General features: G+C 44.2%; 1 protein-coding gene across 2 annotated transcripts; it reads right to left on the bottom strand.

Annotated features, from left to right (window-relative positions):
* Nucleotides 1–852: 852 nt before the first annotated feature.
* LOC111982430 (voltage-dependent calcium channel gamma-1 subunit-like) lies at nucleotides 853–24,840 on the bottom strand. 2 transcript variants are annotated; one of them, XM_024013998.2, is made up of 5 exons: nucleotides 24,629–24,840; nucleotides 24,290–24,595; nucleotides 14,267–14,341; nucleotides 3,138–3,275; nucleotides 853–2,934 (listed from the first exon to the last, which is right to left on the bottom strand). In XM_024013998.2, the coding sequence occupies exons 2-5, from the start codon at nucleotides 24,522–24,524 to the stop codon at nucleotides 2,705–2,707; spliced, it is 678 nt and encodes a 225-aa protein (XP_023869766.1). In that variant the 5' UTR covers nucleotides 24,525–24,595; nucleotides 24,629–24,840; the 3' UTR covers nucleotides 853–2,704. The 2 variants fall into 2 exon arrangements, with proteins under 2 accessions (XP_023869766.1, XP_070289920.1); XM_070433819.1 differs by having other exon boundaries at nucleotides 24,290–24,840.

Genomic DNA, 24,840 nt, shown 5'->3' with positions numbered 1-24,840 from the left:
GTTGCCTCCACAGGTGCATAGGCCCCCTACCCATAACTGCTGCTAGTGGTGTACGGTACCCCAACAGTTTGCACTCAAGGCTAATAGACTTGCGTCATTGACATTTGATGTCACTTTTGTTTAGAATCAACCAAGGCAGCTCTGAAGTATTTTTCTCTCTGTTTTTGATCCATTCTCCATCATGCGGTTACTCCCTCTTTCCCCTCTTCTCTGCCACCAAACTAACCCTGGCTGTGAGTTTGGAATCTAAATGAACCCATCAAGGGAGCGGAGACCGAAAAGATCCGGATCAAAAGCCTGGACTCTTTCTGATGTGGCGAAGGACAGGGAGGGTGCTCTTGCTCCTCTTTCATCACCCCCTACACACACACACAGTGAGGGTACGCTTCCAAAATCCCTCCCTCCTTTCATCACCCCCCCCCCCCCCCCCCCACCCGTCATTCCTGCTCATGACCAGCACAGGTTACCGGCAGGGTTCCAGCAACAGTAACCATTCAAAAATCCCCCCCCCCCTCCCCCCACCAGAAAGATTTAAAAAATGATAGAATGCCCTCTTTCAGTGATCCACCTGGGAAATGACCAGTTAACATGGCTTCACTCTGTCGACACTCACTGTCCGAGCCCTGAGTTTTCTACATATTCCCCTCTATGGCCGTGATTCAAGGCTTTATTCTCAAAACAGGTTTGTCTTCATTGGGACACGCAAAAGAAAACATTTTGCGACAGAAAACAAAATGAGCATTTCTTATTGGGCAAGTCCAGGTAGTCCATCCCATTTCTTACGTTTTGTACCTAAATGAACACGACCCAGGTGTCTTGTACACAGAGAAGGACGAAAGAGATACAGGAAACTGGCTTTCATCAAAGCTAGATATCAGTGAATTTATTTGATTTAGAAATGCATGGTTTCATGGTCATAACATGTACGCACAACTGAAGACAACCACTGTACAGTAATTCATTCCATACCAAAAGCTAGTTCTAACAGACAAAATGGCTAAGCAAGTTATCTGCTACATTCATGAAGTCTCTTATGTAGTGTTTAAGTACCATAGTGCCAGTACCTTTTATCAACTGCCCTCATCTATTCAATCACATATCAAATGGGGAAAGCAATGGTATTAGAACTTGCAAGCTTGTTTTGAGACACTAGTAATGTACATTTCTGTATCAAAAAGAATCCTTGTTTCACACTTCCACTGAGTAAATAGAAAAGCAGTATCATCCATAACAATATAATGTACCCGCTGGGTTTTTACAGTACACCTATTTCCTGCCTGTCCATAGAAGCCAAAGATGAATGGTAACATAGGAGAGAAGTCCAGTTTAGTTTGGCTGAGAAGACTGGACATTTGGAAAATATATATTAAAGCCATATACTGGATCTAGATGGTACATATTAAGGCTCTGAGTTTTTCCCTGACCATTTGAACTGAATGGCCCTGAAAGTGTTGGCTACTGAGTACCTTCCAAGTTAAGTTAAATGCATCAGAAGCTAACTAAAATCAGAACTAGAAGAAATTGATAACTTCATTAAAAAAAAAAGAGTACTTGGTTCACCTAAATTGAATGGGATCAAATAGTCAAAGAAATTGGGCTGCAATGTGTTCAGCTCTAAAAAGCAGGGTTTTTTAGTGTTTGGTGTGCACCTGCTAGAACTGAATACTTTCCAACCCAAGCATTCAGTGGACTGTTGGTGTTTAGCATTCTGCCTGGTATGCACACTAAACCCACCAGACAGCATTATTTGTTTCTCCAATTTGCTGTGACAGCCATGTATTATTCTTCTAAAAGTAAGTCCTTTTGAATACTGAAAATATATTTATTTCACTATAAATCTAATATGACCTAAATTCTAGAATTAAAAAGGATCATTTTAATATCACTCCTTTACATCACAATTAGTGTTATGTATGCTGTGAATATTTTTGTAATTTTGTTGTAATATTAAATAATTATGAAGTAATCATTTGGCATCTGATTCTAACAATTTTCTGGTTTATCTTGAAATCTGCCTTAATACATTTGACATAAATTCATTGCAAGTTGCTTGATGCACTGAAAATAACAGAACCGTCCCAGTTATAAATTGATTGACTTATGTACAGAATTATCATAAAAAACACACATTGGGGAAAAGGTGGATTCATAGGTCAAATGTCACTCGGCTGATGGAAACAGGAAATGCCGGTGCAATTTTATAAAACAGACAATTTGCTCATTCGATATGGTGGGATGTTTTATGTGTCTGTAAAATTAATTATGCGAGAAATTGCAGTGGAAAGTCTCAACCGTTGCCTCCACAGGTGCATAGCCCCCCTACCCATAACTGCTGCTAGTGGTGTACAGTACCCCAACAGTTTGCACACAAGGCCAATAGACTTGCATCATTGACATTTGTGTGTCTGTTGACATTTATGTGTCTGTAAAATTAATTATGCGAGAAATTGCAGTGGAAAAGCCTTTTATCAGCAAATATTTATAGAATAACCATCATATCGGCGTAAACTTGGAGTCACACGATGACACTATGTTGTGTGGTCCTCCCACTATGACTCGGGAAAGCAGGACTCGACTGCTCCCAAGCACTGTGTGAAATAACCCTCTGGTTCCACTACATAACAACACAAAGTTTATCTTGATCGTGATCTTATTGCTTTTAAAACAAAGTGTCACTCTCTTCCTCGTCTCATCCCTCTGTCTATTACTCCACTTCGTGTTCAGCGTCCATGCAGGACTCCCAGGGGTTTTGGGGCATGCGGGGCATGGAGAGCAGGAGGAGGCCGAGGCCACTGAGGAAGAGGAGGCAGAAGCCAGCGCAGGCACAGGCGAAGGACCAGGCGTAGGAGTAGTCGATCCAGATGGTGTCCTCGCTCTCGATCATCCGCTTTACCGACTGACGCATCACCTCCACTGAGATGATGGCGCACAGGCCTGCGATTGGGCATAGAGGGAGAGAGGAGGATGGGTTAACGGGCATAACCTCCAATCACAGGTAAGCAGTTGAATCAGATATTTGTTTTTAATTTGCTATACTACATTATGATTTTAGTACTGTATCTGTTCCCTTAACCCATTGATAACAGTACAACCAAAAGATCACAGAGGTAATGTGTTATCTGCTTGTCTGGTCTTACCTGCGAAAGCGAAGAACATTCCGGCAGGTTTGAGGACGTAGTCATTTCCCTTCTTGAAGGAGCACAGGAGACACAAGGTGCCCAAGATCATAAAGGCCAGGCTGAAGATGGCGATGGCCGCTGCCGAGATATTGTACTCTGAAAAGAGAGCAAATAGAGGTCACTTCAAGATGACCCCTGACCTATGAAAATATAGTATGCCATTTAGCAGAGGCTTTTATCCATAAGCGACTTGGTCATGCATGCATATGGGTGGTCCTGGGAATAAAGCCCACTACCTTCGGCGTTACATGTGCCGTGCTCTACCAACCGAGTTAGAAAGTATGTAAATACACAACACAGGAGGAGGTTAAAGTTGCCCCTTACCACTGATACAGGGTCAGACATTTTTCCATCCAACTAGGATTGAGGGAAAGGTAATCTGATCCTAGATCTGTGGTTAAGCGCAACTTCTATCTTAAGCAATTGTACATACTGTAAACTTGTAGAGTGCTACTTTCCTCCTATAAACACTAAAATACCTCTCGAAACTGGATCTGCATAAATTAACATAAATTAACTTTAGCTTTTCAATACTCAAATAGCTTTTTTTTTACGTTACAGCACACGAAAAGGTGAAAAGGTAAGCAAGAGTCATTATGGTGGGTTGTGGGGGTTAATTTCTTTGTATGTCTATATAAATCAGCCATAAGCCGATAGGAGGCTTTCCAAGAAAGACTGTTTTATTCCATGAGTCCTTATGCCTCCAGCTGAATTATATAAATGATATTTCATTATAGTGCAGCGCTGGGCGTAACTGGATGTGCAAACACTTATGTGGTTTTTTAATTCGTCTTTCATTTCTGCCTGAGAAAATAGTTGAAGGGACCTAACTGAATTGTTACGTGTGCAGACCAATTTAGTTTGTCACCTCATTGTACAGTACATGAGGTTGTGTACAGTCACAGAATGGACAATTAAATATATATTTTTTAAATGAACAGGAGTGTGAAGCATGATAAGAAGATGGAATTTCATTTGGTTGGTGGGATCTGCCATCAGTCAAACTAACAAGCTACCTAAATCAATCTAACTAACTAACGGAATGAAATAACTAGGTTACATTTGAAATGACATTGCGCTTGAAGTAAAAATTGTTGTGTGAAATGAGAGACATGTTACCCAGTGAAAAAGTTCCTCTTGCAGTAAGGCAGCCATCTTTATTCAACCAAAGGAAAAAAACTAAAGCTTGGCATTACTGTACGTTGTTCAAAGCTGCTTAACCAGCCATTCCAGTTATGTTGGTGTTGTAATGTGGATGGAGGAGCTAGGCTTTGATCTTCCGCCTGCGCTCCTAGAATCGGTGCCCAGGGGAGAGCCTCTCCTCGGGGGCTCCCCTTCATCTCATTCTGGGGGAGGATGGGCCAATGCTGGCTCTCACCCCTTGAGTAGTTCTGGAATCATGCTATGTCCTGCATGGATTGCTAGCTCTCTTCCCCTTGCAACCCCAAACAGAGGGGTGAGTGGTTTCAGTGTAGGCTGGATCAGTGGTTTAATGTGTCAGGTATGGGCTGAAAGATCTCGTTGGTGCTTTAGTGATTTATTATCCCAGTGGCATTTTCAGTTTAGCTCTGTTTACGCTGCTCGGCTGGATCTGCCTGTGGCTAGTCGTACTGGCAGCGCTGGATCATAGCTCTATGTATAAATGGTAACCATTGGTTTATTGAGGAGTGAAGAATACCAATGGGCATTTGGAATGGGTCAGTGCTACATTTCAAGTAAGGGCTATTTCTATTTCTGGGGCTAGCCATTAGCAATTTCATGTGTGTGTGTGTGTGTGTGTGTGTGTGTGTGTGTGTGTGTGTGTGTGTGTGTGTGTATATAGTTTACACAAACTCATAATGACATGATAAGCTTTAGACCACACTATTTACCAAGAGAGTTTTCATCTATATTCTTCGTAGCTGTCTATTTACCACCACAAACCGATGCAGGCACTAGGACCGCACTCAATGAGCTGTATACGGCCATAAGCGAACAGGAACACGCTCATCCAGAGGTGGCGCTCCTAGTGGCCGGTGACTTTAATGCAGGGAAACTTAAATCCGTTTTTACATAATTTCTACCAGCATGTTAAATGTGCAACGAGGGAACAAAACTCTAGACCACCTTTACTCCACACACAGAGACGCGTATAAAGCTCTCCCTCACCCTCCATTTGGCAAATCTGACCATAATTCTATCCTCCTGATTCCTGCTTACAAGCAAAAACTAAAGCAGGGAGCACCAGTGACTCGGTCAATAAAAAAAGTGGTCAGATGAAGCAGATGCTAAGCTACAGGACTGTTGTGCAGCACAGACTGGAATATGTTCCGGGATTCTTCCGAAGGCATTGAGGAGTACACCACATCAGTCACTGGCTTCATCAATAAGTGCATCGATGACGTCTTCCCCACAGTGACTGTATGTACATACCCCAACCAGAGGATATGGATTACAGGCAACATCCGCACTGAGGTAAAGGTTAGGGCAGCCGCTTTAAAGGTGCGGGACTCTAACACGGAAGCTTATAAGAAATCCCGCTATGCCCTCCGACGAACCATAAAACAGGCAAAGCTTCAATACAGGACTAAGATTGAATCATACTACACTGGCTCTGACGCTCGTCGGATGTGGCAGGGTTTGTAAACTATTGCAGACTACAAAGAGAAGCACAGCCGCGAGCTGCCCAGTGACACAAGCCTACCAGATGAGCTAAATTACTTCTTTGCTCGCTTCGAGGCAAGTAACACTGAAACATGCATGAAAGCATGTGTGATCACGCTCTCTGCAGCCGATGTGAGTAAGACCTTTAAACAGGTCATCATTCACAAGGTCGCAGGGCCAGACGGATTACCAGGACGTGTACTCCGAGCATGAGTCTGTAATACCAACATGTTTCAAGCAGACCACCATAGTCCCTGTGCCCAAGAACACTAAGGTAACCTGCCTAAATGACTACTGACCCGTAGCACTCTCATCTGTAGCCATGAAGTGCTTTGAAAGGCTGGTCATGGCTCACATCAACACCATTATCCCAGAAACCCTAGACCTACTCCAATTTGCATACCGCCCCAACAGATCCACAGATGATGCTATCTCTATTACACTCCACACTGCCCCTTGGGTGCGTGCTCAGTCCCCTCCTGTACTCCCGGCTCACTCATGACTGCATGGCCAGGCACGACTCCAACACTATCATTAAGTTTGCCAATGACACAGCAGTGGTAGGCCTGATCACCGACAACGATGAGACAGCCTATAGGGAGGAGGTCAGAGACCTGATCGTGTGGTGCCAGGACAACAACCTCTCCCTCAACATGATCAAGACAAAGGAGATGATTGTGGACTACATGAAAAGGAGGACCGAGCACGCCCCCATTCTCATCGACGGGGCTGTAGTGGAGCAGGAGGAGAGCTTCAAGTTCCTTGGTGTCCACATCACCAATAAAATATCACGGTCCAAGTACACCAAGACAGTTGTGATGAGGGCATGACAAGGCTTATTTCTCAAGAGACTGAAAATATTTGGCATGGGTCCTCAGATCCTCAAAAAGTTCTAGAGCTGCACCATCGAGAGCATCCTGACTGGTTGCATCACTGCCTGATACGGCAACTGCTCGGCCTCCGACCACAAGGCACTACGGAGGATAGTGCGTATTGCCCAGTACATCACTGGGGCCAAGCTTCCTGCCATCCAGGACCTCTATACCAGACAGTGTCAGAGGAAGGCCCTATAAATTGACTCCAGCCACCCTAGTCATAGACTGTTCTCTCTGCTACCGCACAGCAAGCGGTACCGGAGCGCAAAATCTAGGTCCAAAAGGCTTCTTAACAGCTTCTACCCCCAAGCCATAAGACTCCTGAACAGCTAATCAAATGGCTACCCGGACTATTTGCATGTGACGAATACAATTGTATTTTATTTGAAATATTAGTGGCATAGCTTTTATTGCAGGACTTTGACAAATGACCTCAACAGTCAACCTTTTGTGTTTTAAATATGAATATTGGAATGTACAGTCTTACCCCATATCATGGGTGCACACTCTATAGGTATCAGCTTGCTCAGTGTCACCCATAGATTACAATTCCATAGAGTTTACACACATYTTAMCATCWTAGCTKTTATTGCAGGYCTTTYKWMMRSAMWAWMKKRSTRCKKWYRSKARKWWWMYTMSYRWMMGYASYMMKWTWKTSYKKWMRAAAGRCCTGCAATAAMAGCTAWGATGKTAARATGTGTGTAAACTCTATGGAATTGTAATCTATGGGTGACACTGAGCAAGCTGATACCTATAGAGTGTGCACCCATGATATGGGGTAAGACTGTACATTGCAATATGAATTTCCAATACACACAATAGACTGACTGGGAAGGTGATTTCTCACAGTCAAAGTCCTGCAATAAGAGAGAGCCCACTGCTCATCCCGCAATACACTGCAATCCTTCTCCCTCTGAAATGCTGCACCTCTCTCCCGACCTGCTGCAGCCACACTCTACTTGTTGCTTTAAACAGATGTGTGTGTGTTTAAAAAGCAACAAATCCCTTTGAAAAAGGCCTATGTGGTATCGGTATGAGTCAGAAACATTTATTTTAAAGTCAAAATGTACTGCAATGTGTAAATATGATCATTTTTGTCATGAAGTCAGTCTGGTCTAAAACGGCGTTTGGAACATCCGTGCATCACAACAGGTAAAGGAAAGTTGGGTTTTGATTTGATTTGACTATGTCCATTTGCCCACTAACATGGGGTGAGCAGCTTCGGTGATTGCTCTCTATCCAATAGCATAGACAGTGAGACAGACCTGCCCAGCAGCTCTGACTTTGTTTACAAAAGACAACACGTCATGCATTTTTTTACTCAGGAAATGCTGCCCCAAACACCTTACAGGCTGACTACACCGCTCGCGTCAATTATTGCACCCACATTGCTCGCGTGCGCCAACGAGCGTCTGCGTTGCCAAGGGTTAAAATAGAAGTCAGTTCCATTTCTAACGCAGATCGCGCTGCAAGTCCTGCCTCTCCCATCTCCTCGTTGGTTTATAGAAGCTGGTACCCACGTGCAATCTCCTCATTGGTTCTACCCACGTGGGTGATTGAAAGACGAAATAGGTCGGTGGCGGTAATGGACGTAATTTATGAAAGTTGCCAATTGCAATATAAAGTCCAAAGAAGAAAAAGAAGCCTGGGAGGAGGAGAGATGACTAGAAACAATTCGGTTGACCGTTTTATGTGTGGATTAATTGTCGGAGTAGAGGACCTTGTGCATTTCAGTTAAAATAACAACTCAATGTTTATATCCCAGGACAAATTAGCTAGCAACAGCAAGCTAGCTAAATAGGACAAATTAGCTAGCAAGTGGAAGCTAGCTAGCTAAATTGCCATAAATATTTAATGCTTTTCGACCTGTCCCCAAATTAATATAATATGTTCAGAGTTTGTTTTGATATTTTAACCTGCGTTTCGTGATCGCGTTTGGTGTGGGGGGACAAAATACATTTATGCATGATGGCGCGCGCAGCCGGGTTTGGTTCCGTGTTAGTCAGATGTAAAATTGCACAACTAAAACATCCTTGGCAAAAACGTCAAAATTAATTATAGATTTCTTGAGTTATCTTAGATTCCTTCTGGGGATTTGGAGGAAGTGAAATAGGCTTCCGCATCTACAGTGTCTCATGGGGGACAAACATCATTAACTAAACGTGTAATTGGTCAGAAAACAAAACACCAAGACTGAAATCACATTTTTCTAATGAGCGACAGAAAAAAACGGGCCGATCGGCGTGTTCAGTGGCTCTTTAACTGTGTGAAATCACCTCACTATTCAGACTATTGAACGTATTGAACATTCATATCGCTTTACCTATAGTGTGTGCACCCATGAAATGGTGCATCAGCCTACTCAGTGACAGAGTTTACACAAATATTAGCATCATAGCTCTTATTGCAGGACTTTGACTGTGAGAAATCACCTCCCCAGTGACCCCTGCAAACAAAAAATGAGTCGTTAGGATGAAAATATCCAGTACATCTCTCCTTATATGTACTCATATACACAATGTCCTTATAACGTATGTCCTTATAAACTATATGTCTTTACAAGCCTGTGCATTTACAGGTATATTATTTCAATTTGATCCGATGTACAAATCTGTAGTCAGATGTATCTTCTACATATAAAATGAAAAAATGTGATGTGTTCAATTCATTGATAGGACCATGGGAACGGTGGGTCCCCATAAACCATGTTACAAACTGACTGACATCATCAACTATAAAAACAAGTGTGTGTGTGTGTGTGCGTAAATATATTCCAATTTACACCCTACTGATTAGGTCTGACAAGGCCCTGCATGTGCTTAGCAGTCCTGTCATATGTGAGAGTACATGCGTTGAATGGGCCAAATGTGCACAGTACTGGCAGGGTCACAGAGGGGGCTAGTGGAAAGATGGAAGGAAAATATCCAAGTGAGAAGGGAATGGGCGTTGAGCGGGATTAGCTCTGTCACATGGAGTTCCATTGATGCTACCTGGCAGATCGTATACTCAGCTAACACATAACATTCTGAGAACCATATGTTTTTTGATGGGAATTTCAATACTTCAGCATAACGTTTTCTGCAAGTCAAGAAAACATTAGTAGTGTTCAAAGTAGTGTTCTCAAATACCAGTATCGCGATACGAGGAAGTATGGAAGAAAAGGAAACAAATTATGAAGCGGATTACATTTCTTGAGGGAAACATTCCTAATGTTGGATACAAGAAGTCTTATGCTGTCACCCAGAGTGACATTTGCTTATTTTCCAAGCTATAGCACACCATATTTAACAAAAGTAGGTTTTAAAGGACCATAGAGTTGAGTCATGTTTCGTGCTTTCTTTTTTGCCATGGAAAATCTGGTATCGTAGAATCACAATACTGGTATCGTGACAACACTAGTTCAAAGAATGTATTTCTTTTCAACATATACATTCTGTTCTCAGCGTCAACAAAACTCTATCCTCTATCTTGCTAAGTGTGTTCAAGTGTGTTGTCCGTGCCAACTAATTGGCCACACCTGATGTTAACGAGTGCTTGTTTCCTTTGAAATGGGGTCTGTTTGAATAGACTAAAATGAACAGCGTTGTAAACAGCTGAGTAATAAACAAACATGGCATGCTAGCTCTGTCCTGGTGACGCAGTGGACTAATTCCATGGATAGAGAACAGAAGGTCATAGGTTTGAATCTCACTGACGCCGTGCCATAATAAAAAAAATACATGTATTTGCATGATTAATGCCTAAGCAAGATTTCCATGTTCTTGAAAAATTCAGGGAAAGTTTTAAGGGAGTTATTCAAAAAACACCAAATTAACCTATAATTTCTGATCTCAGAACGTAAAATAAAAACCTCCCAGGAAAACTTCCAGGGAACCATAGTAAAACGTTCTCAGAACCTCCCTGCCACCTAAAAACGAACATTCCCAGAACAGGCTAAATTATCATTCCGTTTTCAGAATGTTTAAAAAATGTTCAGTTCTACCGGTCAGGAAACATATGGCTTCGTTCGCAGAACCAATGGGAAACCAAAAACGTACGTTTCCACAATTTCCTTGGAACCAAATGTGCTAGCTGGCTATCCATTCAGTTAACTTGGTATGCTGGGAAAAGTCTATATACTTCAATGTTTCTGCTTGTGTTGAAACCAAGGCTGATGGACAAATGCTAACAAAGACCAAGGGCCCCATTCAATCCGTAGCGCTGAAGAGCTGCGCTACTGCGCGTTAGGAAAGTAAAGGCAATCTTCCGACTGCATTGACAGTTAGGACTCCATAAGTCGGCTCAATCGGAAATTACCTTCAAATTTCAATCGCGCTGAACTTTGGTGATGCGGATTGACTCCAGCCCCAAGGCACCATTGGTTATGTGTGTAAAGCTTAGAATGAAGGGGTATGTCTGGTTCTTTGTGCTTTGGTCTTTGTTAGCGTTTGTCCATAAAACTTAGAAGGAGACAATGGGCAGCCCTGCCATGCGCCTAGCATAGAGTTGAGATGTATCCAATTTGGCTTGTACTATTCACCACCCATGTTTCATATCCCATGTTGCTTGTTTGTTTTTATGACTCTCCCTTTGAATCTTCTCTTATGAAACATTCTGTCAAAGGGACATCAAAGAATACACAAATGTTCTTCTTGAAGAGAATAAACCAATATACAGGTAACTGCCAAAATAAAGGAAACACTTGTGTAAATGAAGGCTATAAAGCAGGTGCTTCCACACAGGTGTGGTTCCTGAGTTAATGAAGCAATTAAAACATCCCACCATGCTTAGGGGTCATGTATATAAATGCCCAGTTGCCCATTATTTTGGGTACCATGGCTAGATGAAGAGATCTCAGTGACTTTGAAAGAGGGGTCTCAAAGGACCATAGTGGGCTTAAAGGGTGTGTGTGTGTATAAATGTTTTACTATACTTGAGTATCAAAAGTCCTCAAAAGAATAGTAAACCATCTCAAATTCAGAGAAGTGAGGACATTTTGCCGGTCCTCACTTGTAAAAAGGCTGTTTTAGGCTTAGGTTTTAGGGTTAGAAATAGGGTTAGGTTTAGGGATTAGGGTTGAGGTTAGGGTTAGGTTTAAGGTTAATTTAGGGGTTAGGGAAAATAGGATTTTGAATGGGAATCAATTGTTGGTCCCCAAAAAGTCCTCACAAGTATAGTAAGACATAGCTGTGTGTGTGTGTAAATCTATTATGATTTACACCCTACTGATTGGGTCTGACAAGGCCCTGCATGTGCTTGGCGCCCTTACGTGCATCACATGGAAGTCCTGTCATATGTGAGAGTACATGTGTCTAATGGGCAAAAGCATGTTCACAGTACTGGCAGGGTCACCAAGGGGGCTAGTGGGGAGATGGGAGAAGGAAAATATCCAGGAGAGAAGGGAATGGGCGGTGACAGGGATTCACTCTGTCACATGGAGTTCCATCACGCTACCTGCCAGAGCTTATATCTACTCAGTTGACTTGGCTTGCGCCTACCAAAACTCTATATACCTAAATGTTTCTGCTTGTGTTGAAATTAATTCAAGGCTGATGCACAAATCCAAAGAATGACCAAATCACCATTGGTTGTGTGCGCAAAGCTTAGAATAAAGCAGTATTGTCTGGGTCTTTGTACGTTTTGTTTTTGTTAACATTTGTCCATGAAACTTAGGAGACAACGGGCAGCCCTGCCTTGCGCCTAGCATGGACTGTTTGAGTTGAGATGTATCCAATTTGGCTTGTATTATTCACCACCCATGTTTCATTGTTGCCTATTTTTTTTTATGACTGTTTCCTTTGAATCTTCGCTTATGAAACATTCTGCCAGAAGGACATCAAAGAACACACTTCTTCTGTTCTTGAAGATACACTACATGACCAACAGTAGGTGGACACCTGCTCATCTCATTTCAAAATCATGGGCATTAATATGGAGTTGGTCCCCCCTTTCCTGCTATAACAACATCCACTGTTCTGGGAAGACGTTCCGCTAGATGTTGGAACATTGCTGTGGGGAGTTGCTTCCATTCAGCCACAAGAGCATTAGTGAGGTCGGGCATTGATGTTGGGCGATTAGGCCTGGCTCACTGCCTGGCTCGTTCCAATTCATCCCAAAGGTGTTCGATGGGGGTTCTGTATGGACCCTTGCTTTGTGCACAGGGGGCATTGTCATGCTGAAACAGGAAAGGGCCTTTCTGAAACTGTTGCCACAAAGTTGGAAGCACAGAATTGTCTAGAATGTCATTGAATGCTGTAGCGTTACAATTTCCCTTCACTGGAACTAAGGGGCCTAGCCGAACCATGAAAAACATCCCCAGACCATTATTCCTCCTCCACCAAACTTTACAGTTGGCACTATGCATTGGGGCAGGTAGCGTTCTCCTGGCAAACCCAGATTCGTCCATCGGACTGCCAGATGGTGAAGCGTGATTCATCACTCCAGAGACAGGTTTCCACTGCTTCAGAGTCCAATGGCGACAAGCTTTACACCACTCCAGCCGACGCTTGGCATTGCGCATGGTGATCTTAGGCTTGTGTGTGGCTGCTCGGCCATGGAAACCCATTTCATGAAGCTACCGACGAACAGTTCTTGTGGTAATGTTTCTTCCAGAGGCAGTTTGCAACTCAGTAGTGAGTGTTGCAACCGAGGAGAGATGATTTTTATGCGCCACTCGCTTCAGCACTCGGCGGCCCCATTCTGTGAGCTTGTGTGGCCTACCACTTTGAGGCTGAGCCATTGTTGCTCCTAGACGTTTCCACTTCACAATAACAGCACTTACAGTTGACCGGGGCAGCTCTAGCAGCGCAGAAATTTTACGAACTGACTTGTTGTAAAGGTGGCATCCTATGATGGTGCCACATTGAAGGCCATTCTACTGCCAAAGTTTGTCTATGGCGATTGCATGGCTGTGTGCTTGATTTTATACACCTGTCTAAAACGGGTGTGGTTGAAATAGTCAAATCCACTAATTTGAAGGCGTGTCCACATACTTTTGTATATATAGTGTATAAACCAAGTGTACAAAATATTAGGAACATCTGCTCTTTCCATGACATAGGCTGAACAGGGTAATCCAGGTGAAAGCTATGATCCCTTATCACTTCAATCAGTGTAGATGAACGGGAGGAGACAGGTTAAAGAAGGATTTTTAAGCCATGAGACAAGAGAGACATAAATTGTGTGTGTGTGCCATTTGAACGGGGTATGGTAGTAGGTGCCAGGCACACTGATTTGAGTGTGTCAAGGACTGCAATGCTGCTGGGTTTTTCACACTCAACAGTTTCCCATGTGTATCAAGAATGGTCCATCACCCAAAGGACATCAGCCTATTTAACACAACTGTGGTAAGTAAGCATTAGAGTCACCATGAGCCAGTATCACCGTGGAACCCTTTCGATACCTTGTATCGAACCCTTTCGAGTCCATGCCCCGACGAATTGAGGCTGTTCTGAGGGCGAAAGGGGGTGCAACACAATAGTAGAAAGGTGTTCCTAATGTTTTGTACATGAAAGTTACAAAACAGAATCATGGTGTGTTTGTTAGGCCATTATTAACGTGTGTATGGACGAGGTACAAAAGAAACCTTACCTTTCTGGGTTTTGACTTCAAAAATCTCAGACTCATCCCCTGGAGTGAAGTGTTTGAAGTAGGTGCAGTTCTCCGCTGTAGGAGACATGAAAACACGGTCAGCTGGAGGTTCAGGTCGTAACAAATGTGCAGTTTCTCATCAATACACTGAACATCACAGAAGATACTAAATAATCGTGAAAATAGCTATATTTATTTCATAATAGATGCACAACACTTCGGAAATAAAGTAGCATAATAGACCAATGTGTTTACCAAAAACTGTTTCACAAATGTAAAGACGCTAACTTCATAAAAAACTGATAAAAGGATTTTGATGCTTTTTACATGGACTACCTTTAAACTACTTGTAAATGGTACCGATTAATAAGCATTCTGTAATTGCAATGTAACAGTTGTTAATCCACACGGATCAACATTTAGGCGCACCACTTTCATCTGATGGTTTGCGCTGAGTTCACATAAAACCCTTATCTATCTTCACCATGTTGATTGACAGTGTCTGATTTTGTGTTAGCATAGGATGTTTGGCATCCATAAATGGCGCATCCAATAGGAAGTACATTTAATTCAACTTGCCAAAATGATCATTACTCCTGTGTATACAACAATAAATACATTCCTTCAAAGCACTACACCAGAGAGCATGATTTAGCCACAAAGGAAGATTCGCTTCTTTTAAAAAATAGCTGTGGACTGTTTTAAATCACAATGCCAGGGCATAACCTACAGTTGAGAAGCGCGCAATTTGGGCAGGCGGCGCACCATATCAAATAGCGGATTGTTGATTTGCGGCTGTCGGTGAAGTTAGGCTATCAAAATTCTCAACTCACAATAGGCTATTTTATTGGCACTATGACGGAGACCATCGGCCATATCCCCGGTGAGAGAGTAGCCTGCGATTTTTGTGGCGTTAAAGATTCTGCTCGTTTCCAGTGATGGAGACGAAAGTGTCGTAGAATTGCATGAAATATGTTTATAAACGGCAATTTTTTTCGGATCCTCATTTTTTAAAATCCATCTAGCTGGGGCCGAGCTCTGGACGTGTGCAAATAAAGGAAGAGAAAAGCCGAACGGTATTTTTTTGCGAACAGTGAGTTAGTTATATTATTAGCCTAGTTTATGACTCCAATCCACTCATCATGTTAGGAATAGAATGCTATCTTACATTAGTCTGCAAATAGATAGATGCATGCAATTCTTTATTTTTTAGCCTCCACTAACTTGAAACTCACGCGCAGCCTATAGGGGCATCCCGTTCACTTTGCTAGGCCCAATGTGCTAACCTCTGGGGATCCGTGCTAAGCACGAGTAAAAACTGACCCACAGAATACGATCACAGCGATTGCAGAGGGCTAGGAGTATCGCCTTACGCTTTGATGCTAAACCAGAACTTCAAAACATCCATTCGCCGGGGAAACTATATTTGTAAACAGCGGCGGCAGACGGCTCTGTCACTCAGACGTTAGGAGGAACTTCAGTCGCTCAACTCTGTTCTGTCACCGGAGAGGCTTGCTCTGCATCAGATACTTGGCATCTAATGTTGTGGGCCAACTGCAGGGACCACGCAGGAGTAAGTGACAGGCTGTCATGTAGAATTATGTGAGCTAAGCATATTATCACATCGGCTCCAGCGTTCCTCAAATCCACACATACACATGGGCTAGAGATAATTCCCCTTCTCCCAGGACAACTAGGAAGATAGAGTTACTGGTGGGTGGGGTTGCCAGTTTGGATGTATTATTGAGAGAAGGCTAATAAAGAAAGATACACAAAGTATGTGCAGGTTCAATTAGCTGGATTTGGCGCCAGCAAAGCACTCTTTAATGAGTGGAATCCAGCTGACCAAATTTGGCACATGATTAATGACTTAATTTTCTCGGTGTAAACTGGTTTTCTAGTTGAGAAGACATCATCATATAATCAGAGTACAACCAACTGGTCTGTGTTACAACCAGATAAAGATGTATTTTTCAGTACAGGATGAAAACCTAAAGTTAAATATGTCAGATTTTGGTTGTTATCTAGTTCTGTTACCTTAAAATATGCTCACAAAACATCCTTATTTGACTATTATACAACCTGGCAATGATTGGTTTTGGTAAGGTAAAGGACCATGAAAAAGGATCTAAATGTTTTAATGTTTTGACTCTCACAAATAGAGGATGTTTTTGTGAATGAGGACCGAGACTGGCCATCAAGGGAAAACCCAGAGGTGGTTACTTAGCAACTGGCTCGTCTGCTCTTTTTATCATGTAAGGCGGGCAGGGGAACGAGGTGGCTAGCCACAGAATTCAATGTTTTGGTTTAGAGAGAGAGAGCTAGTTTATAGAAGAGTCAGAGTACATTCGGGCCTTGAAAGGTCAATTGCTGAGTCACCTCAGCTCGACCCAGCCATTTTAAGTCGTTCACCCCTCTAACAAAAGCCTCTGGCTCTAGCTTCGGTAGTATCTCTCCGCACCACAAACTCCTGTGTTAATAACTGTAATGGACCAGAAGTGATTCTTGTCATCATGCTGAAGACCAAGTGCCTTTTCATTGCGCTGACAGGAGAGAGAGAGCCCACGCTGCATTATGAGACACTTGAACAGGCATTGGGGCTGTGTCGCTGTCCTTCTGTGTTTGTTAATTGAAACACTAAATCCAGGGATTATGCCAATTATGCGACGGCGGAGCTTGCCTCATTAGCTTTTGATGTCCTCATTACACACTCCCATCCTCACCTTTTAGAGACACACACACACAATATAAAGGCAGTCAGTCAGGTTGGCACAAATACGCACACACACACACACACACACTGAACGCAGGTAGGCAAGCACACGTGCACGCTCCCTCGCACCCACATGGTCTGTGCCGCTGTGCTCTCTAATGGCATTGGAAGACACTCAAAAGGTCTCTCTAATGATGGGTAGAAGAGACTCGGGCCTTCCAGGAACTGGCTTACAGTATATGTGCTTGGAATTCTATAAGGACTTGTAAAGGCTCGCCCATGTCTATCCACATCTGTAGTATGATCTAAAATAAGGACGCACGACAACGAGGTTCTACCTCCAGCATGTTTACTAACCTAACCCTCGCATGTCATGCCTAGGTACGGATACCCCCAAGGGACATCCTACTACATCTTCCCCTCTCCCACGAACAAGAACTCAACATGCATAACCACTGAAGCATAACTGAAATGCAATTTGGAAACCAGTATTATTCTCTAACATGCTACTTCCCATCCTGAAACAGTATGAAAGCATTAAATCACACAGTATGAACATTAACTTAGGGACAGTCCCTTTTTGCTGGGTATGGTCCCCAACAGTATGTTTTCTCTTCACGTAACAGTCTTTCAGCGCTTCACATCCCTTTATGGGCTCGCTTGTGGCTCTGTGAGCGTTCTCTCTCCTTCACCCTCTTTTTGTGCATTTTCTGTGGCCTCAGTCTGTGTGGCTGGTAGATCTAGATCTCTTCTGAGCCTGTGTCCACCACATAGGAGCGTGGGGCATCCGCTTTCCTCAGCACTATTGCTGGTGTCTTTGAGTTTGTAATCCACACACGTTGACCTTCTGCCAGCTCTGACCTCTCCGTAGCACGGTGTCTCCGATTAAAGTCTCCAGTTTGTTTGTTTCAGCCGTTTGTCCCTCTCAGCGAAGGCCTTCCTGTTAGGCCATCGGGGTTTAAGCTGAGCCGGCGAGACAGACAATGGGGAACGCAGCCTCCTGCACATCAGGAGCTCGGCAGGCGACGGCCCATGATGCAGTGGTGTAACTCTGTAAGCTAACAGAGCCCTGTATGGATCCTTGTTCTTTTTCAGCAGTCCCTTGACTGTTTTCACAGCTCTCTCTTGCCTCACCACTACTCTGTGCATGGTAGGGGCTACTGGTCATATTCTGCGGGGAAAGCAGAAAAGCAGCTCGCAGAGAACTGGGGAGCGTTTATCGTAACCCAGGACCTCAGCGTTATCTGTAACCAGGACCTCAGCGTTATCTGTAACCAGGACCTCAGCGTTATCTGTAACCAGGACCTCAGCGATTCCTTTCCTGGAAAAAAAATGACTTTAATCCATTGATAAAACCAGCTGATGTGGTTATGGGTGTCTTTGCTATTTCAATGTATCTGTAATAGTAATCTACCACTAGCAGATAAGTGTCATTTTTCCAATAGAACATATCCGCCCCTACCCTTTGCCATGGCCGTTTTGGCAGCTCCATTGCCATCATTGGCTCCTGATGACAAGGTTGACATTTTGTACAGACCTCACACTGGGCCACTAGCTTGGCAATCTGAGTACTCAGACCAAGCCACCACACCGACTGTTGAGCCCTCAGTCTGCATTTGGTTATCCCCATGTGTCCCTCATGTGTCCCTCTGAGAAGGTCTCCATTACAGTGGACGTCACTTTGGTGCACCCAATAGGGCTTCAGCAGCTGAGGCAGTTCCTCCTGCCTGGGCCATCCCTTTTTGCACTGCTGCACTACCTGTCAGCAGATGGGGTCTCGTTGTTGCTCCTCTGCAATCTACTGCAGTTTGGTCTGAGATGCAGGTAGGCTGTCCCTTATTGCATTAATGGACACCTGTACCTCACCCTCTAGACATTGCTCCTCCTCTCATAATGGACGTTTAATTGTGGCCCTAGAGAGTGCATCTGTTGTGATGAGTGCCTTCCCTGGCACATACACCATCTTGTAGGTGAACCTCAGCAATCTGAGGCGGAAGCGCAGAGCTCTGGGAGGCAAGTCGTCCAGTGCTTTTGTCCCTAACAGAGCCAACAGTGGTTTGTGGTTAGTCGCTGGTGTAAACTGCAGGCCAATAAGGTATTGGCTGAGCCTTTCACATGCCCATGTGATAGCCAACGCCTCCTTCTCCACTTGTGCATAACTTTGCTCTGTGTCAGATAAGCTTCGGGAGATGTATGCTATTGGACGCCACTCCATGTTGTCCTGCATCTGTGTGAGGACCGCCCCTAGCCCAAAGGATGATGCATCTGCTGATACCTTTGTCTTAGCGTGGGGACGGTACTGGGCCAGCACTCTCTGTGAGGCCAGATCTCCTTTGATTTTGTCAAACGCTACCTGTTGCATGTGACCCCATGACCAGTCATTCTCTTTGGCTAGTAAGTCTCTCAGAGGTTTGGTTGTATCTGAGAACTGTGGGAGGAACTTACCCACATATGTGGCCATGCCTAAGAAGGTCCTGACTTCAGCCACATTCTGGGGTCTGGGCATATCTGTGATGGCGCTGATCTTCTCCGGGTCCGGCTCTATTCCAGCTGCACTGATTTTGTGTCCCAAGAACAAGACCTCTGCCTGTGGAAAAGTGCATTTTTCATTGAGTGTCAGGCCAGTCTCCTGGAGTCGGGTCAGAACTGCTGTGAGCCTTACATCATGTTCTGCTCTGTCCGTTCCGCACACGAGCACATCGTCCGCGTGGACTATGACGCCACTCTGCCCATCCAACAGCTGGAACATGCGTCTTTGGAAATGCTCAGGACCGCAAGCGATTCCAAATGGCAAAACGGTAACGGCCAAACGGTGTTATAAACGTTGTGAGCGCCCTACTCTCTGATGACAGCGGTGTCTGCCAGAAACCTGACTTGTGAGCCATCCAACTGAGCCAGTGACTGCTCCACTGATGGTAAGATGTGTCTCTCTGCAGAGTGCCTCATTCAAGTTAGTCATGTCCACACAGATCCTTATGTCCCCATTGGCTTTTGGGACCACTACCATCCCTGCACACCAGTCAGTTGTTTTCCTTTACTTCTCCCAGAAAGATGCTGTCCTGCTGTACCTCCTCTGAGACCTCATGCATTTGCTTTAATCGACAGACAGCTGAAAAGTGTCCTCTCCTGTGACATTTCCTGCATTCCGCATCCTTTGCTGGGCAATCTTTCCATCTGTGGAAAGGGGATTTCCCACATTTGCGACAAAACACTTGAACTAGCTACTGGTGCTGTCTGTGATTGTTTTCTCCACGTCTGTCTCTGTTCTGTGTTCCCCTCTGTTTTTTTTAGCTCGGTATGAAAATGCATTTATTTCTTCACTCTCTTCGCTCTGCAAGGAGCTGCTGTCGCGCAGTATCGTCTGCTGTCTTTTTACTGTCTCACTCTGCCTAACCTTGTCCAAAGCTGTAAACCAGGTAAGCTGGGAATCCAACTGTAACTTTTCAGAAAGTGATATTTCTTATTCCCACTACAATCCGATCTGGGATCAGCTCTTCCCTGAGCGCGCCAAACTGACAATGTTCTGCTAGTTTGTGAACAGCTGTGATAAAACTGTGGCGGTTTCACCCTGCTCCTGTTTGCGCATATTAAACCGAGCTCTCTCAAATATAATGTTGTCTTCCCCTACAAAATGCGTTTCAAAACAGTCTTTAACGGCACTGTAGTTAAGTTTCTCTTCCTCGGTCAACGTTGAAGCATTTAATATATCCTCGGCTTCATCGCCCATAGAGTAGATCAGTGTATTAACTTGAAATGCCTCATTTTTCACGTTTAAGCCTGATGCTACTCTGTACCTTTCAAAGTGCCTGAATGTCCATACAAACAAAATTCTCGGGGGGACTAATGCAAAATCCGTCAGCACTAGCCACTGGCCTGTCCGTGTTTGCGCCAGAGCCCGTTGAACTTGGAGTCGCAAACCCTGAAATCTCGCCAGTTACTTCCTCTTGCAACATGTTGCTTGGCAGTAACTTAGTCCTTGCTCGTTAGCTAGCAGAATAATGATATGCGCTGTTTTATCTCCAACACTGTGCCCTCCCTGCTTTGAAACAGCCGGAATGTATGATTTACTTGGTACGTCCTTCACGTTTATGTGATTATTAAAACCACTTCTGACACCATGTAGTATGATCTAAAATAAGGACGCACGACAACGAGGTTCTACCTCCAGCATGTTTACTAACCTAACCCTCGCATGTAATACCTAGGTATAGATACCACCAAAGGACATCCTACTACAACATCCATGAATATAGTCCCACACTACTAGATGCCATGGCTCTCTTTGTGTTGTATTAATTCTACCCCGGAACGTTATGACTCAGCACATGTCCAGACAATGCTCTGTCTATGTGAGTGGATTAGCAGTGAGTGGATTAGTAATGCCAGGGTGGTCTCACTGTGTAACATCTCAGTGACACCCCAGGCCTCTCCACACCAACAGGGTATATACATTTCAGTGCGAATAGAGTCCAAACCGCACCCTAACTAGGAGCCACTTCGCCGACGTCAACATCTCAAGGAGACGATAAGTAATGGCACCCGATGGAACTCTACTGGCAAGTCAATAGCGTATCAATTAGCTGACCTGCTCAAAGCAGAAATTCTACGCACTACTAAACAGTACCTCATCTATCTTTAAAAAGGTGAAGAGATCAAAATAAGACTCCACTATCGCGCTGTAATGAGGTGCTTCACAGTGAGTTTGTCTGCCGTTTCATCAACATAAGGGGCTATGTTAGGCATTTCTTTCAGCCCCATGTTTTCACTCTCTTTGCCTGTTGCATAGGCTATAGCTACAACGTGTCGTAGCCGAAAATGACCCACCCTGAACCCCCCCCAAAGACGACTCCAGTTTATATCGGATGGTGCCAGATAGGATGAATACGAAACACAAGTTAAATACAAACATTTAAGCTCATGTCTAAAATAGAAATAGGGAAATATAACCAACCATTAGATACTCTACCATTGAGATCGTTATAGACAGAAAAGCAAACCAGAAAGACCAACATGCAACAAATCATCATTGGCACTTCCACAGCCGGGTTGCCCCTCCCACCACTGGTATGTGGTTGAAGTTCTACCCCAGGACCCTTGTAGCCCACCCCCATGGGACGGGAAATGATTTTGGACAGTGGGTAGCAGGGCAGCGCCAGGAAGGGGGTTAGGGGTTAGGGGTTGAAGGGCTATGCCTGGCTTGTGCAGGTGGCCTTGTCACTCAGATGGGCTCTGAAGGTGGGCACACACTTGACTCCCTCACGGCTCTTACCCCGGGACAGCTGGGTATTTACACAGCCTATATTTATCCTCCATTGGCCCGCTGCATAGTGCTGCGCACAACAGAAAATCCCACCGATATCTTTGTTTCTGTAACAGTTGCTATATTGGCTTTGGCTGAACATCTCGCCACATCCCTAACCTAGATTGTATGTTTGCTGTTCTGGACAGTATTCATATGTAATAAATGATGTCAATATCCTGTTTTACAGTCATTCTTATTTTCTAACCATCTGTTATGATTATTTAGGAAGGCAAACAAGGTGAGCAACCTCTATGTACATGCATACGGAGATCTCCATTTCTCCTTGATCTATGTAGACTACTAGCTAAAATATATATATATATATACATTTTTTATTCCAACAGATGGCAAAACTCATGGAGGGTCACTTAGAGAGCACCATCATCCTAGAGATGACAGAGGGGCATGAACTGTCCTAGTGGTTGGTATTTCTCTCATTTAGATGTGAGGCTATTCATTCCCAAATAGAGCTAGCGATACCAAATGAAACCCTGGTGTCTGGTATTGTACCCACTAGAAAGGTTATATTAATCTTGGCGCCTATCCACTGCATTACTTTTTTGTTCACCTGACCTAGAATTCCTTACAATCAAATGCCGACCACATTATCTTCCAACAGAATTCTCTTCGATTACAGTCACAGCCGTGTATATCCCCCCCAAGCAGATACCTCGTCGGCCCAGAAAGAACTTCACTGGACTCTATGTAAACTGGAAACCATAAGGCTGCATTTATTGTAGCTGGGGATTTTAACAAAGCTAACCTAAGATCAATACTCCCTAAATTATATCAGCATATCGAATGCGCAACACGAGCTGGCAGAACTCTGGATCATTGCTACTCGAACTTCCGCGATGAATACAAAGCCCTGCCTTCGGCAAATCTGACCATGAATCCATTTTGTTGCTCCCAGCCTATAGACAGAAACTAAAAGAGGAAACGCCCGTGCGCAGGTCAATACAACGCTAGTCTGACCAATCGGACTCCACGCTTCAAGATTGCTTCGATCACGTGGACTGGGATATGTTCCGGATAGCCTCAGACAACAACATTGATGTATACGCTGACTCGGTGAGCGAGTTTATTAGCAAGTGTATCGGAGATGTCGTACCCGCTGTGACTATTAAAACCTTCCCTAACCAGAAACGGAGATCGCATTCAAAGTAAATGCTGCAGATGTTTGCAAAAAATGACCTTTTTAAATGTCAACCGTGCTACAAAACGGATCTTCCGTGGTCCAGATTGAATTCTGCCCATGGTCCTGTTTTGATTGGAGTAAATGATAACTGCAGTCATTATAGAGTGTATTTTAAGGCCTTGGAGCTAGCCTTGTTAGAGCTGGGACTCAGGGGATACTGCAGCTTCAATAGTTGCTGAGGAGCTGGCAAACACCTCAGCTTGGGGGAGAGAGACACCTCATCGTTTAATTACTGTGGGGATGTAGCTGGATTGGGACTTTAAAGGTCAAGATTAGTCTGAAAGTGCTTGACTTAGTTTATCTTATTGTTGCGCTATTTATTGTAGCATATGCTAATCCTCACACTGTTGGGTAGTTACCTCTTGTTTCCCGGCTTCTGAAGCCTCAATATCTCAATGAAATAATTGTCTGACAAGCGGTTCTACACACCAGGAAGGCTTGTGGGTTAAGAGGAACATTAGCTGGCCACATTGCAAAGATGACTGGTGCTTGGTGACATGGCTAACCGCTAAGTGTTGAACCATGACCTTGACAAGAGTTCACTGACCCCCTTCCACCAAACCCAATCTCTACAACAATCCAAATACTGTTTTTTATACTGTGTGATGGCACATATTTCTTGATCAGCAGTTAGTGTATCCGATTTAACAATAGTTATAGACACAGACAATGTTTTAAAGTGCCACATTGGTCGGTGTTACATTAGGTAGCCTCAGACATTGGACAGAGAGGTCCAGGGTTCGGATAGACACAGACAGTGCAGATTTTCAGGTCCAACCTATAAGCCGTCTCCGTGTTATCTTGTCTTACCTCCAGGTAAGCTGATGGGGCCACAACCCTTTCCATTGTAGTCCGCCTCACTGATGTAGATGGCCTTCTTACACAGCCTCCAGAGGCCAAAGTGGGCCGCCTCACACGTCGCGTTCACCTGCTCCACCCGCGGGCTCAGCACGGCCCAATGGTCCGTCACCACCGCCGTYAACATGGACGCCATACCCACCAGGATCACAAAGAACGTGATCTTCACCTTCGTACGTTTGTGCATGGTGCAGTTTTGTACGTGGATACACTGACAAGAAGATGTCCAAAGAAGAAGAAATGCGTAGCACCGAGGTCCTCGCTTGGATCAGACTTGAAGGGACGTCAAACCTGTGGGGACGTCAGACTTCTGGAGGCTTCGATGGTGGATTTTCGCGGCCTTCACTCCTGAACAGCCTACACCCTATTACTCTTTGTCTCTCTCTCTCTGTTGGATTTGTGCCTCTAGTTTGAGGGAAAGGGGTCAGTTTTGCTGTGCCCTAGTTTTCGCGGCCCTCTCCCTTCTCTGACTGTGTCGACTGAGGGGGGCCTGTGTTCCTCAG

Source organism: Salvelinus sp. IW2-2015, linkage group LG21, assembly GCF_002910315.2.
Source record: "Salvelinus sp. IW2-2015 linkage group LG21, ASM291031v2, whole genome shotgun sequence".
Taxonomy (NCBI): domain Eukaryota; kingdom Metazoa; phylum Chordata; class Actinopteri; order Salmoniformes; family Salmonidae; genus Salvelinus; species Salvelinus sp. IW2-2015.
The sequence above is the reverse complement of the archived record's forward strand: the minus strand, read 5'-3'. Positions and strand labels throughout refer to the sequence as shown.